This window comes from Miniopterus schreibersii, assembly GCF_964146895.1.
Source record: "Miniopterus schreibersii genome assembly, chromosome: 11".
Taxonomy (NCBI): Eukaryota; Metazoa; Chordata; class Mammalia; order Chiroptera; family Miniopteridae; genus Miniopterus; species Miniopterus schreibersii.
The window spans coordinates 35,827,844-35,843,656 of record NC_138111.1 but is presented as its reverse complement, the minus strand read 5'-3'; the positions used below and the strand labels follow the sequence as shown (position 1 = coordinate 35,843,656).

At 41.6% G+C, this 15,813-nt stretch overlaps 1 protein-coding gene across 1 annotated transcript; it reads right to left on the bottom strand.

Moving 5' to 3' along the window:
- Positions 1 to 5,554: 5,554 nt before the first annotated feature.
- RFK (riboflavin kinase) lies at positions 5,555 to 13,185 on the bottom strand. Its single transcript, XM_081152148.1, has 4 exons — positions 12,717 to 13,185; positions 11,224 to 11,375; positions 7,550 to 7,652; positions 5,555 to 6,941 (listed from the first exon to the last, which is right to left on the bottom strand). The coding sequence occupies exons 1-4, from the start codon at positions 12,796 to 12,798 to the stop codon at positions 6,811 to 6,813; spliced, it is 468 nt and encodes a 155-aa protein (XP_081008274.1). The 5' UTR covers positions 12,799 to 13,185; the 3' UTR covers positions 5,555 to 6,810.
- Positions 13,186 to 15,813: the final 2,628 nt, after the last annotated feature.

The following is a 15,813-nucleotide window of genomic DNA, read 5'->3' as shown; positions in this document are numbered from 1 at the left end:
GAATTCACATATTCATGAATGCCGCTAGAATATATCCATTGCCCTTCTGTTACATGAGTTTCAATCTAACTGAACACTGTACAACAGACCCTCCCCTTATCTTCGGGGATCTGTTCCAAGACCCCCAGTGTATGCCTGAAACTTCTAATAGTACCACACCCTATATATGCTACATTTTTTCCTATACAATGACAAAGTTTAATTTATAAATTAGGTACAGTAAGAGATTAACTACTAAGAATAGAGCAATTATAACAATATGCTGTAATAAATTATGTGAATGTGGTCTCCTCTCTATGATAACTGATCTGATAACCTAGCTGGCTGGCTACTAAGTGACTAATGCGCAGGGAGCAAATCCAGTGTGGATATTCGGGACAAAGGGATGCTTCACATTCTGAGTGGGACATGTGAGAGATTTTCTTAAAGTTTTTTTCATTGATTTTAGAGAGGAGGGAGAGGGAGAGAGAAATATCAATTTTCTGCCTCCCATATGTGCCGAATGGGGTTGAGACCCACATCCCGGGTATGTTCCCTAAGAAATCAAACCCATGACCCTTGAGTACATGGGAGGATGCTCCAACCACCTGAGCCACAATGGCCAGGGCCAGGGCCAGGGCCAGGGCCAGGGCCAGGGCCAGGTGAGAGATTTCATCATGCTACTTAGGTGAACAATGAGGGTAAGGGAAACAAAAAGTAAACAGATGCAACTATATCAAGCTACATCAACAAAACAAAGACAACCTATCAAATAGGAGAAGATATCACCAATGATACATCCAATAATGGGTTACTACCCAAAATTTATGAAGAACTCATACTACCTAATTACTCCCCCCCAAAAAACCGATTCAATTAAAAAACAGGCAGAGAACCTAAATAGACACTTTTCCAAAGAGGACAGATGGCCAATACACATATGAAAATATGCTCAATGTCACTAATCATCAGAGAAATGCAAGTTAAAACCAGTGAGATATCACCTCATACTTGTCAGAATGGCTACCATCAATAAATCAACAAACAAGTGTGGAGAAAAGGGAACCCTTGTGCACTATTGGTAGGATTGTAAATTGACCCAGCCACTGTGGAAAACAGTAAAGAGCTTCCTCGAAAATTAAAAATACAACTACCTTATAACTACCTTATAACCCAAAAGTTCCACTTCTGGGTATTTTTCTGAAGTATCCCAGAACACTAATTCAAAAAAAGATATGGCCCAATCGGGCGTGGCTCAGCAGTTGAGCGTTGACCCAGGATGCAGGTGATCGGGGTTTAATTCCCGGTCAGGGCACATGCCCAGGTTGCAGGCTCGATCCCCAGTCAGGGGCGTGCAAGGGGCAGCCGATCAACGACTCTCTCATCATTGATGTTTCTATCTCTCTCTCTCCTTCTCCCTTCCTCTCTCTGAAATCAATAAAGATATATTTAAAAAAAAAAAAAAAGATATGGAAGTAACCTTAGTGCCCATTACTGGCTAAAAATGTTGTACATATATACAACTGAAATCTTATCTTTTGCAACAGCATGGATGGACCTAGAGGATATTATGCTAAGTGAAACAAATCAGACAGAGAAAGACAAACACCATGATTTCACATATGTGGACTCTAAAGAACAAAATAAACAAACAAAATGGAAACAGACTTATACAGAGAATAAACCAATGGTTCCCAGATGGGAGGGAGGTTGGAGAACTGGGTGAATAAGGTCCAGTGATTAGGGGAAGTAGAGATTGGTAGTTACAAAATAGTCACAGGGATGGAAGGTACAGCATAGGGAACATAGCCAATAACATTGTACTAACTCTGTATGGTGCCAGGTGGGTACTAGACTCATCAGTGGGGATCACTTCATAAATTATGTCTAACCACTATGCTGTACACCTGAAACAAATGTAAAATAATGTCAACTGTAATGGAATGAATATGAAAGGTATGCAAACTTATGACATCATTTATTCAAGATTTCAAAGCCTGAAATCATTCAGATCAATCAAAAATGGAACTCAATTTCTTATAATACATCAATACTTAAACTAAAACTTAAAAATACATTAGATGGTCTCACCCAACTCCTAATGCACACACTATTCAATTTTCAAATGTGATGGCAATTTCACAAAATATAAAATGATAAAATATCAAAGAGCTTTTACACACTTACTGAGGACATAATTAGCAGTCTATTCAAATAGAAATCTGTTTTTACACTTTCCATGTTTGTTTTCACCTTCATAAAGCCATTGATAATTAAGGCTTTCAAGTATAGGATTTCTAGCATTAAATTACATTTTCTAAGAATTTTTAGAGAAATGAGAAAGATACACTACATTTGCCTTAAATTCATATGGCAAAAAGTAAAACACAATCTCACTGAATTTATCCATGCTTCCTCTTCTCCAACATTAACTTTAGATGTCATTCTAAACACCTTATATTTTGTTACAATCACTTCTCTATTTGTGCAGATTAGGGAAAAATTATTTGTAATAAATGATCTTTAAAAATTACCTTCTATATACGTGGAATCTAAAGAACTTAGTAAACTGATGAACAGAATGGATTCAATGACATGGAAGCACAAATCAGACTTACGAATGTCAGAGGGATGGAGGAGGGTGGGTGGGTGGAGGGGGAAAGAGTAACCAAAGAATTTGTAAGCATATATGCACAATCCAAGGACACGGACCATGGTGGGGAGAGGGGTTGGGGAGGGGGATGGGATGGGGTGGAACGGGTCATTGGGGAGAAAAAGGAACATCTGTAATATTTTAAACAAAAATTTAAAAAAATTTTTTTTTTTAATTACCTTCTAGAGAAACAAGATGGCGGCATAAGTAACAGCTGCAGCCGCCGCCTCCCGCAACCACATCAAAATCACAACTAAAATACAAAACCACCATCACTCAGAGCCTCCCGAGATCTGGCTGAACAGAAGCCCCACAGCCAGGGAGCTGAAGCAGCACCCAGACCAGTAGGAGGGGCAGAGACCCGGGCGGATCGGGGCTGAATCGCAGAGACCGGGCCGCCGGCCTACACCCGGTGCCGCGGGCTAAACACAGGAGGGAATCTCGGTGGTGGAGGTTTCCCGGAGGAGTGAGGGGTCCCAGCCCCACAGCAGACACCAGCCCAGGATTCCAATGCTGGGAAGATAAGTCCCCACAGCTTCAGGCTGTGAAACCAGTGGAGACTGTCGCTGAGGGTCGCGGGGACTGCAGGAGGCCCAGGCAGCTCCTCTTAAAGGGCCCGCACACGGACTCAGACGCGCTCCCTCTGAGCCCAGCGCCGGGCAGCAGCTGGAAAGGGCCTGGGACATTTGAGTAGGAACTAACCTGCCTGAAGTCGGGGCGACAGGTAGAGGGGCGGCTTCCTCCCAGGCAGAAGAGCTGGCAGAGGCCATTGCTCCTATGGCGAGTCCTCCCCACACATAGCCACAGGCAGGCGCCATATTTGAATCACCAGCACCTGACTCACACCTTTGGCCCCGCCCCGCGATTCCAGGAGGCCCCGCCCCTCCCCACCTGCAGCTCATCCAGGCCATTTCCAGGGGCTTTTCTGTGCAAGTGGCCTCTCGAGCTTTATGCTTAGGACTTTCCTAAAATCTCTCAAACAAGCAGCAGAGAGCCCCATAGGGCTTGATAAGTGGCCCCAGGCCTGGCACTAGCAGCAGCCTGCATTGGCTCATAGCTTGGCCTCTCCTGGACACCTCCAAGCCCAGCACAAGTAGCAGCCAACTACGGTTTTCTGTGTTGCTCATACTGGGTGGCCCTGAGCAAGGCACTGGCAGAGGCTAACTTTGCACCTCCCGGGAGGCCTCAGAGACAGTGCACCTGGTGGTCAGACTCAACCACGCTGGATTACAACCCTACCACATCCACGAGTGACACACTCAAGGGGGGCACTTGGTGAACCCCAAAGCCACACTGAAGTAAATCCTGTTCCATAGGGGTGTCTCCAGCACAGCAGCTCTCTGGCTGTAGTTGCAGCTGGTTCTCACAGCCAATTGGCCTGGGAGTCAATTCCTCCCAGTGACGCCAACAGCAACCAATGCTCAACTACAACAGGACAGTGCACACAACCCACACTGGGAAGCACCTAGAAGGCCCGGCTCAGATGACTGGGGAGGCTGAGCCACTGGAGTCTACAAGACACCTACTACAGAAAGCCACTCTACAAATTCCAGGAGACATAGCAGCCCTACCTAATACATAGAAACAAAGGCCTGGAAGCAGCAAAAATGTGGAGGCAAAGAAACATGTCACAAAGGAAAGAACAGAAGAAATCTCTAGAAGAGGAACTAAATGAAATAGACCCAAGCAACCTAACAGAGTTCAGAATTTTATTTATAAGGATGTTTTAGCATATATTAGGGAAATAACTGAGAAAATCGATAACATAATAAAGTACCAGTTTGAAATGAAGGCTACACAAACTGAAATGAATAATTTACAGAGAATCAACAATAGAGGACGCTGAGAATCAAATCAGCAATTTGGAACATGAGGAAACAAAAAACACCCAACCAGGAGAGCAAAAAGAAAAAAAAAAATCCAGAAATATGAAGATAGTGTAAGGAGCCTCTGGGACAACTTCAAGAGGCCCAACATTCGTATTATTGGGGTGCCAGAAGGAGAGGAAAGAGCAAGAAATTGAAAAAATTTGAAAAAATAATTCTACCTGGGGACAGAAATAGACTTACAAGTCCAGGAAGCACAGAGGGTCCCAAACAAGAGGAGCCCAAAGAGGCCCACAGCAAGACACATCATAATTAAAATGCCAAAGGTTAAAGACAAAGTGAGAATCTTAAAAGCAGCAAGAGGAAAGCAATTAGTTACCTACAAGGGAGCACCCATATGACTCAGCTGATTTCTCAATAGAAACCTTGCAGGCCAAAAGGGAGTTGCAAGAAATATTTAAAGTGATGAAAAACATGGAACTACAACCAAGATTGCTCTACCCAGCAAAGCTATCATATAGAACTGAAGGTCAGATAAAGAGCTTCACAGATAAGAAAAAGCTAAAGGAGTTCATCACCACCAGACCAGCACTACAGGAAATGTTGAAGGGTCTTCTTTAAGAAGCTAATGAACAAAAGAATCTGACAAACTAAATAGATCCACAGACATTGACGCATGCAATAATCATATTTCAGAGGGAAGAGGGAAGGGGGTGGAGGGTGGGAAGAGATTAACCAAAGAAGTTATACGCATATATGCATAACCCATTGACACAGTCAATAATGGGGTGAAGGCTGGGGAGGGGGTGGGAGTGAGGTGGAGGGGGTCAACTGGGGGGAAAAATGGGGACACCTGTAATACTCTCAACAATAAAGATAAATAATAAATAAAAGAAAAAAAAATTACCTTCTATATACCTGTTTCCATCCCTAACCAAATCTAGTGCCAAAGTGAATAATACAATGTACTGCTTCTGGGGCCAAAAGAATTTGTAATCTTAATCTAAGTACCCAGTGACTTCAACTTCCTGACAGTATCAAAAGTCTCTAGTGGCCAAAAACCACTTTAGTTGTTAGGAAGAAAAAATACATAGTATGAAGATGATGTAACTAAAACTTTATTACTTATTCCTTCCCCCAAAGCTACAAGCACTTATCAACTTACATTGTGCATACACAATTACAATTGTTTGCTCAGGAACAAAATAACTTCATTTCATAATTTAATTGGCTCTTAAAGTTTCCCTAGGGGGAAAAACAAGTATTTTAAGAAACTGATATATATAAATGATCTGCTATGTGTTCATTTACTTTGTGGAAGCCTAAAGATGAAGCTTTCAAATAGTGAAGGAATGGAATGATAGCGATAGATGCAATCCTTTGTAATTCATAGAATATTCTAAATGGAAAAAACACTTGACAGAGGCAATCATTTAAAGAAAAAAAGAAAGTCAAGAATATTGCTGAAGAATATCTACTCTTAAAAAGAGAAAAGTGCTATATAACACAAAAATGAAAACTACAAGTTCAAAAAACACACTCATTTTAATATTTTAAAAGACAAACCAAAAAAACCCTGACAGGTAGAGGGAGTCCATACAATCAGAACTGAGGCAGCTGTAAAAAAAAACAAAAACAAAAAAACCACAGGATATTTTGTATTTATTTTTAGAGGAAGAGAAACACTGATGTGAGAGAGTGAAATATGGGTCAGCTGCCTGATGCATGCCCCTACCAGCAATCTTTCAGTGCACAGGACTACACCCAACCAATGGAGCCACACCAACAGGGTGACAATATCACAATTTGACCTCATAAAGGAAGTGACTAAATTTCATGAGTCTTCATGTTTGTAGTAATATATTAATGCACAAAAATATCAAAAATACCAAGTATGAATTTTCCCTCTTAGGTTTATAATAAACTATCAAACCTGTTTAATACATTTACTTTTACAAGCCTTCTGTTTAGCAGCACATGCTATACAAGTAGATGCATGCTAGTATTTTACCATGAGAATTAGTTTTCATCTCAAACTAGTGACTTGCCTTTTTACCCACAGCTTTATTCACTTCATTTCCTTTTAAGACAGTTAAGACCTTTCTAGTGGTAAATTTTAGTCAACATATTACATGAAAAGAATCTTGATTTTTAAAACGAATCTTTTTAGTATTACAGCATGATGGGTTTAATTGAACATGAAGCATAATAATTACATTGTACTGTTTAAACTAATTCACAGCTATAGGAAAATTTTTGGTTCTTAAAATATAACCAAGATGAGACTACATAGTCATGAGCAGTAAAATACTAGAACAGCAAATGAGTCAGTATAAGTATGATGATTTTTCATCAGTGGCCATTCATTATTTTGCTTTTAGGAATCTGGAAGAAATTGTCCTCTTTGAGTTTCAAATGTTCTGGTAAATCTAGTCGTTTCTTAGCTTCCTCAATATCACCTTGAATTGCTGAAATAAGTGACTCTGCAGAGAGAACACACCAGGTAAAGACAATGAAAACTGCTGCTACACTTCTTACTACTTTGTCCAACATCTCCAAAATATCCCCTCCTCAAGGCTGTCAGTGTCTCTGGGACTGGGCAGTTGTCTAGTAATTCTACCCATTCTTCCAGACTTAAGTAAAAAGCCCATAGTACAAAAGATGTCTCTAATCTTATTACAATTTCTTAAACAAGGTACATTGCAAATACCAAATAGAACAAATATTTGCCATCAATTATCTTCAGCATTTATACTTGTAAACCAAGTTATATAATTAAAACTATCACACTACATTAAGATACTTGACACTATTTGTTTCAAATGTTTTGATTTAGTTTCTTACACCAAGCACTGCCACACATCCATCATTCATTACAGCTTACTAATTCCTACTTGTTCCTTAAGTATGAAAAGGAAATAAGATTCCTCATATGGTTGTTGTGGGGGTAAAATGGGTTAATTCATGTGAAGCCCTTAATACAGTGCCTGGCGCATATTAAATGCTCAAATATTAACTGTACCGCCACGGTTATTGCTGGTAGAAGCAGCTACAGTAATACTTAAGATGATCTAACTAAGTAAGAACTTACCTAGAGAATCAAAGTTCTTTTCTGGTCTGAGGTAGCCAACGATGGCCACATTGAGGATTTCCCCATAAAAGTCCTCTTTGAAGGTATGCATGATATGAGTTTCCTAAAGTCAAGAAATTTTTTTAAAAAAGATTACCATCACATTACAGAATACCTGAAATTTGAAATATACACATTAATGATGGGGTAATTTAAATGAAACAACCAACCCTGGTTAAATTTTGAGAGGTTAAAATCTAAATGCAGTTTTTCCTGAATTCTTCCATTGCTCCAGTTCCTGCCCCTGGCCCTACATGCAAACATTATTACTGAGTAACATAGATGTACTACCACAAATCTAGTAATGATTTGCAGTTTATAGAAAAACCCAACATGCAGCAAAGTAATTGAGAGTCTTATCAAGGCAAAAAAACTGAGCAAGGACACCAAAGAGGGAATGATCAAAGTATTAAAAGATGTTACCACTAAGAGAACTAGTTCTAAAGTTAACCAGGATCCACCTGTCTCTGACACACACCAGTTACAAAAACGTTTCAGGGTTATACAAAGCTGAAGACTGATGTAGGGGGCAGAAGAGCCCAAGCTACTTCCCAATCTAGGAATGATGTAACAAATGGGTACAACACAGGTTGAAACAAAATAGTGCAGGAGGCAGAAGACCTCTGGAAATCTGAATTCAAAAGGCAGAAAAACCAACAGAAAGAGCACGCAAATACTTAAGGCAATTGAGGCTGGACTAGGATGGTGGCACTGGAAACTGAGAAGGTTACACAATTTAGAAACATGTAACTTGAGACTAGAGGTATATTTTGAAATGTATGACTTAAGAAAATTTAATCTATGAAGTGATCCTTAAATCTGAAGCAGCTATATTACAAATCAGCTAAGAGTACTGCTAGATCAAGTTCACCCTGCACATTTAATTTAAACAATTTAAAAGAAGGAAATATGGATATTAGAAACAGAACTTTTCTTAGAGCTCTTATTAGAGCTTTCATTTTGTTAGACAACTAAATTTTTTATAGAAGAGTTGAACGTAAGAGAATCAAGGCGGTACTGTAGGAAGAGCACCAAGTTAAGAATGAAAAGCCTCAGGTTGCACATTTGGCTAAAGGCATACCTCTCTGGGGCTCCAGTTTCCTTATCTGTAATTGAGGGGGGTTTGAGTTAGAAGACATAAGGTGCCCCATGGCTTTGTACTATGAACCAATAAACTGGACTTGCATTCTTTCTTTTCAGTAGAATTTTGAAAAAGGAAACTAAGATACGTAAGAGCTTGACAATGACTATTACAAAACACTGACAGAAACAGTAAAAACGTCTACTTTGCCTAAATTGATCTATGGATTCAATGCTATGCAATCAAAATCTTAGTGTTTGTTTTTTAATGATAGAAACTGTTGTGATTCTAAAACTTATATTGCAATGCAATAGGCCAAAATTATCCAAGAAATCTTGAAAACAAAACTGGAAGACTTGCCCTAGCTGGTTTGGCTCAGTGGCTAGAGCTTCGGCCTGGAGACTGAAGGGTCCCAGGTTCGATTCCAGCCAAGGGTACATTACCTTGGTTGTAGGCTCAATCCCCAGCCCTGATTGGGGGCTTGTGCAGGAGGCAACCAATCAATGTGTCTCTCTCACATCGGTTGTTTCTCTCTCCCTTCCACCCTCTCTGGAAAAGCAATGGAAAAAATATCCTCAGATGAGGATTAACCCCCCCCCCCCCCCCCAAAAAAGAACAACAAAAACTGGAAGACTTATACAATCAGATAGTAAAACCTATTATAAAGCTATGGAAACTGACACTGCAGTGCTGTCATGAAAGGACAGTATTTTCAATAAATGGGCTGGGTCAATATCCCTATGAAAATAAAATTAATTTTGACCCCTACTTCATACCATACTCAGAAATAAATCTGATGAGAAAAGACGAGCCTTTAGAAAAAATCTACGAACATCTTTATGACTCTGGAGAAGGCAAAGATTTCTTGAATATAAAGTACTAACCACAAAAGAAAAATAATGAATTATATTAAAATTAAGAACCTCTGTTCTTCAAGAGACACCATTTCATTAAGTGGGGGGATGGGGAGCAACACAATGTGAAAAATATTTGCAATATATGGTTCCAACAAAGGAACTGGATCTAGAACATACTAAGAAATTCTTGAAGTCAGTAAGACAGTCAATCCAATTTTTTAATAAGACTTGAACAGGCACATGATATATGTCTGTTGTTGGCCAAGAAAAATGAAAAAAAATTAAGAAAAACTGGTAGAACAAGTACTGTTCATTAGGACCCCTACCCATAGGCACCCTAGAATGTCTCCGGTTATGCAGGTCATTCTGCCCCTGCCCTTATCTCTACTAGCATGTGGCTAGTCATGTGGTAGGCCCTCACCCTTAGAGGAAAACATGGCGGCTGGAACAAAGCCCCATCTAACTTCCATACAAGGAAAGAACACAACCAGACAGGCCCGGATGGGTCAGTCTGAAGAAGAAAGCCTTTACACACACCCCATTCCAAGGGGTTAAAAAGGAGCCCTAGTCCATACCCCAGCTTCTGGAAATGCTTCTTCAAGTACTTTTCTTTGCTTGCTTAATAAATTCTCTAGTGAGTTTGAGTCTTGGCTCTGAATTATTTTCCTACCCAGAATTCAAGCACCAAGGTCTACTTTCGCCATTTACAAAAGTACTTCCAAGGTGTTCCTTAACTGACTCTGTAGTAATAGTTCTGTTATCTGAGTAGCTAATAAGGAAAAATTAGTCATAGGAAAATTAGTCAGGGTAGCCTTCCCTCCCCTTTACTTCCTTCTTCATTCTACCAAAAAAAAAGGGTGTTCTTTCATCAATTCTTTTCCTTATTCATGCCCAGAAATAATTTTCACATTGTTAATACTAAAAAATAAGAGAAACATTGAGCACAATGTTACGTAGTTCAAAGCCAATTCTATTACTTACGAGAGTACTTAGCCCTGTGGTTTTCCAACTGTGACACATTTGTCTTCTAAAAAAACTCTTCAAAGAGGGTGAAATCTAGATGAACTATACCTGTTTTTGCCACACTTAACTAACCAAAAGATTCAGCTATGTTTAGCACATTAAGCAATTCAAAATATAACTTAAGAGTTTGTATATGCTATTAAAGTTCGTGTAAGTTCAAATTAGATTTTTATAACTTTAGGGCATTAAATGGAATCCCCATGGTAATCACAAAGAATATCTATAGAAAATACACAAAAGGAAATCTGAGGGGAATCAAAATGTGTTCCTATGGAGGAAATGGTGGATGAAAAGCTATGAGGCATATAGAAAACAAATAGCAAAATAGAGTACCTTCCTTATCAGTAATTAGTTTAAATGCCAAAAGGTTAAACTCTCCAATCAAAAGGCAGAGATTTGCAGAATGATTAAAAGATAAGATTCAACTACACAAGAGATTCACTGTAGATCCAGACACAAAAACACTGAAAGGATGGGAAAAGTTATTCCATTCAAATAGTAACTAAATACTTCTTTTAAATCCTTTCAGGTATGATGCCAAAAATTCTAGAATTTAGACTATGTTGTGATTACCACTGATGCAGTCCAAACCACTATATGTATATCTAATACTGCATATTACTCCAAATCATCACCCCATTTTCAGTTACAGAGTGAAATACATTCATTCTTACCATCGACTTTTTTGTATTCTTGTAGTATGGGTTCCATCCTATGCTCACCACCATCTTATGAACATCTCCACTTCCAACACTGGCCCATCCATAATAAATGCCAGTGGATACATCAGCTGGAAGATTATCTACTACTTGTTCAGGAAAGTTAGCTTAAAAACAGAAGAAAATATTCTGAGTGTTAAGAATATCATATTATTTATAAAAATCACATGCAAAGGTAGTCTAAATAATTAGGCTCAAAAGATTCCTAGGACTCTGCCTATGATTAGCAATCCCACCATTCCATATTCTGGATCGAACTTCTCCTCTTCACGTGGCTAGGTTAAGAACGAGGTACCAGTTTACACTCTTGAGGGAGAAGCAAACAAGTACCTGAACAGCTGGAATTTTCAGACCTGGTCTTCTGGAATTGTTACAGCATAGTGAAAGTAGGAAAATTCCAGGGCAGGCGGAATAGGGAAACTGAGACTGAGAGCTGTACAGCAGTTTCCAGCCACCTAGAAAATCCTATCTTCCCTAAACCAAGGACACTTAAGGGTAAATGGTTTGCACTTCTCCCCAACCAGAGGGTAAATAGCTTAAATCACCCCACTCTGGGAGAACAGCAGAAATCCAATTAGTGCCAGACTCTAGGACAGATTATGAGAACAATGCCATTTTGATACTTCAGCACAAAGCTGAGGAAGATGCTACTGAACCGCGGGAACCTGTCTCCAAGGCCCCCACTTCTCTGACTTCCCAGGGAGCCCAAGCAGCCCAGCCTGGGCTCTCCTGTTGCTGCTTCTACGCCTTCCTTGTTTCATTGTCCGAAGTTATTTTAGCTGCGGTCAATAAATGTTTGCTGTCTCTTGATTGACTGAAACCTTTCCCTAATGAAGACAATAATCGAGGTCTCATCGTCTCCCCGGTAACAGAATCACTTAAAAAGATTCTCATTTTCAAAATACACATGATCTCCAAACTCAAAGACTGCTTTAATAAGTCTGGGGGCAGCCCTGCTTGCATTTTTAAGGATGAGTTACACTTAGCTTCAGATCCCGACTTCTATAACTAATGTTGACCAAAAAAAGAAGAAAAGAAAAAAAAGAGATCTGGTTTTCATTCAACTGCCTGTATGATCACTTGGACACAATCTAATAACAGATTTTTTAAAAACCCTACAGTTAGCTTGAGAATTTAGCCAATCTGCCCCAATTTACGTTTCCTAATGGGCAAGGCTCCTGCCATGCTTGGAAGCTCTAACACGGCTGGATAGAAAGGTGGCCAAGGGGGGCCCCAAAACTCAGCTCCGGCTTCCTGCCCTCGCCACCCCTCACGGACTCGAAGCCGCCGGCCAGGACCTGCTCCTCAGGCCGATCAAAGGTCCTTCGCCTCAACAGAGCGGAAACGGGCAGAAAAGAGGATGTCACCTCAGTCCGCAGCCCCGCCACCCCGTCCCGAGCCCCGACTGACGTCCCCCTCCCACGTGACCCGCACCCTCCCGCGCTCACCTGTGGGGATGCCCAGCTGCTTGGAGCCGCGGCCAAAGCCCCGCACCACCTGGCCGCGGCAGAAGAAGGGCAGCAGCTTCATGACGCCGTCCGCTCGCGGCGCGGGCTGCGGCCCAGTCCGCAGATCCGGCGGGGCCGCCGTGGAGCCGGCGCCCGGAACCCCCGGACCAGCCGGGGGAAACGGGCAGGAGCTCGGCCGGCGGGCCGGGCGGGTGGACAACGGGGCGGCAGGGGCCGGGGACACGCCGGGGCAAGCTCCTAAGGCTGCTGACCCAACAGAAGCTGCCTGGCGACTCGACGCTGCGTCTCCGCCTCAGACCCGGTGGCGGCGGCGGAAATGAATGCGGCTGTGGGCGTGGAGCGCCGTGGGACGGACCGGCGCAGTAGGGCCCCAGCTCTCCAGGCGCCACGGGCCTGCGCACACTTTCTGGGCCCAGCCAACCGGAGCTCGCTCGGCTTCCGTGGTCCCGCCCCCGCCCCGCCCGGCCCCGCCCCCGCCGTGGCCCCGCCCCTAGCCCGGTCGCTGCGGTTTGGGTTTTCCCACGCCCAGGCCTTTCAAACTGCGGCGGGGAAGCTCGTCTTCAGCCTGGTGGCTCTGAAAGCACCGCTCTGGGACTGTACTGTTTATGTTCCCTTCCTTGGCTTCCTTACGATCCTGACGTCAACAATAAAGATATATTAAAAAAAAAAAAGATCCTGACGTCAAATAGAAACATTCTTTAGGTTCTTGGCGACCGCTAGGTTGTCATTCACCACTCATTCCGCTCTTAAACATTTGTTAAAGTTCCAAAATTCCAGGTCAGACATCACGTCTTCATGCCCGCCTGCCTGCCAGAAGCGGCCCTGCCTTTGACCGTGGTCTGAAGAATATCAGAATGTAAGCTCCAGAGGCGCGGACCCTAGTCTGCGACCGGGGAAGATGACAATGACACAACCCCCGCCCCTACCCCAGGGACAGCAGGCCCTCCTCCTGTTGGCTGTGTTCTTGACAACTTAATAAACCTGATGAGAGGCTTGATCTCGACTGCAATGCAAATCTGTGAGCCCCTGACCCTTGGAACTGTCAACATTACCGCCAGAAGTACAGCTCCTGGGATTCACTTGACTCTCTCACAAAGGCATCCTCCTGTCTGGGTCTTAAGAAAGAAGTTTTAATTGCTCTTTTTACCTTTCTTTACTGAAGGGGAGCAAAGTTTGCACCCCAAAATGTGCCTCTGGGGATATGAGTTATTTTAGGCTGGTTAATATAAAGAAACCGGATATGGGAGAAGCTCTTAAAACCAAGTATAACATCCCCTTTGTAAGAGGACATTCGCCTTTGTAAGGGAAAGCTCCTGTGTTTCCCTCAGGGTGTCAGGGAGGGGAGGGGATCTAAACCTCTAAGTAACTGTTAACATGAAGAAGGTTCGGACTTAACTCTGCATAACAATCCCATCCTTGTTACTGATTTTCCCAGTAACCTCCCTTAACTGACTCCCCAACTCCGAACATCTTTTGGTGCCGTTAGCTGACGGTGGCATTTAAGGGTGATGGCCTCCACTATTTTGACAACTTAGTGTTCCTGGGTCTTCCTGTGTATACAGGAGGCATATATGTTGTTGAATTTTAATTTTTCTCCTGATAATCTTTCTCATGTCAATTTAATCATTAGGCCAGCCAGAAGAACCTTGAAGGGTAGAGGAAATTTTTTCTTCCCACTGTTATAGCACAGTAAAAGCTAGGAAAATTCCAGGACAAGGGAATAGGGAAACTGAGACAGAGAGTTAAACAGCAGTCTGCAGCCACCTAGTAAATCCTATCTTCCCTAAACCAAGGCCACTGGAGAGTAAATGGTTTGCATTTCTCCTCCCCAGTCAGAGAGTAAATACCTTAAATCACCCCACTCTGGGAGATAGATAGCAGGAATCCAATTAGTGCCATTTCCTAACCACACCCAAGGACAGACAAATTAAGAGAATAAATCTCATTTTGGTACAGCAGCTTGAAGCTCTAAGACCATCCCTAAAGTTCCAGCCTTTAAAACCCCTGAAAATGAAGGCCCCAGGGTGCTCTCTCCCCAAAGGAAGCACACCAGCATCGTCGCCTTCCCCCTTCTTCCCTCTGCGGGGACCTCATGAGACTTGCAACCAAGGGAGCAACTCAGTCCCAGGGTGCTCTCCATCTAGGGAGCAAGCCCATGCTTTTCCCTTCCCCTTTCCTCCCCCCACAGGCATGTGTCCCCCAACCTCTAATACATTCCATTTTGATTCATATCACTGTATATAATTTTTTTACATACTAAATTCAGGAAATATACATTGTAGCACTCTAATGTATAAAATAAATTCAAAAAATATGTTTACTATGAAATGTGGATCAAACTTTTTAGCACTCCTTGAAGCATACAGTTGGAAAATTACTAATCTGGTCTATCACTACCATTTTACAGAAAAGAAAACTGAGACCTCAAGCCTGAGACTTACTAAACCCAAAAGAACATAATAATCTATAAAATAGTGGGAAGCCTCTTAGCCCTGAATTTTGTCTTTGACAGTGAACCTATAATTACCCTTTCTGGAAAAGTTAACTGATCTCCTGGTCTTCTATATCAAACTATCTCAAAATAGCCCACAGTGAAATCTTTGTTTATTTGAGTGTTTAATAAATACACTCCACACACAGAAATGGAGAGCTGTCAATAGTATAATTTAAAAAAATTTATACTTGTATAAAATGTAAATAAAATGTTGTTACCTTCTATACAAATAGAACATTAATGATATTCCTGAAAGGTAAGATTCTTACGTTAGGCCAGGCCTGGAGGCCAAAGGATGACCTGAAAAATAAGCTTTTTAAGGAAAATTCATTTGTTAATTCATTATGCTATTTCAAGAGGGTACACTCCTAATCAAGATTGGGATGATTACTAATTTTTTTCATATAATCCAATAATATTTGAGTATCCACTGTTCTTTATGTTTTCCAGTGTATTTTTCACTTAACAATCATTGCTTGTATAATTGGAAAAAACATAAAAACACAATATAAAATTCTCACCACAAAAACAAAATCTCTTTGTAAGTTCATTCCTCTCACATCCACAAGGTGGCACATTAAC

Excerpts from the sequence above, each read along its gene's own strand:
- RFK (XM_081152148.1), bottom strand. The coding sequence starts at position 12,798 with ATGAAGCTGCTGCCCTTCTTCTGCCGCGGCCAGGTGGTGCGGGGCTTT. Across the intron at positions 7,653-11,223 it reads AGAATACAAAAAAGTCGATG|GAAACTCATATCATGCATAC; the intron begins GTAAGAATGAAT and ends TCTTGACTTTAG. Across the intron at positions 6,942-7,549 it reads AAAGAACTTTGATTCTCTAG|AGTCACTTATTTCAGCAATT; the intron begins GTAAGTTCTTAC and ends TTCTCTCTGCAG.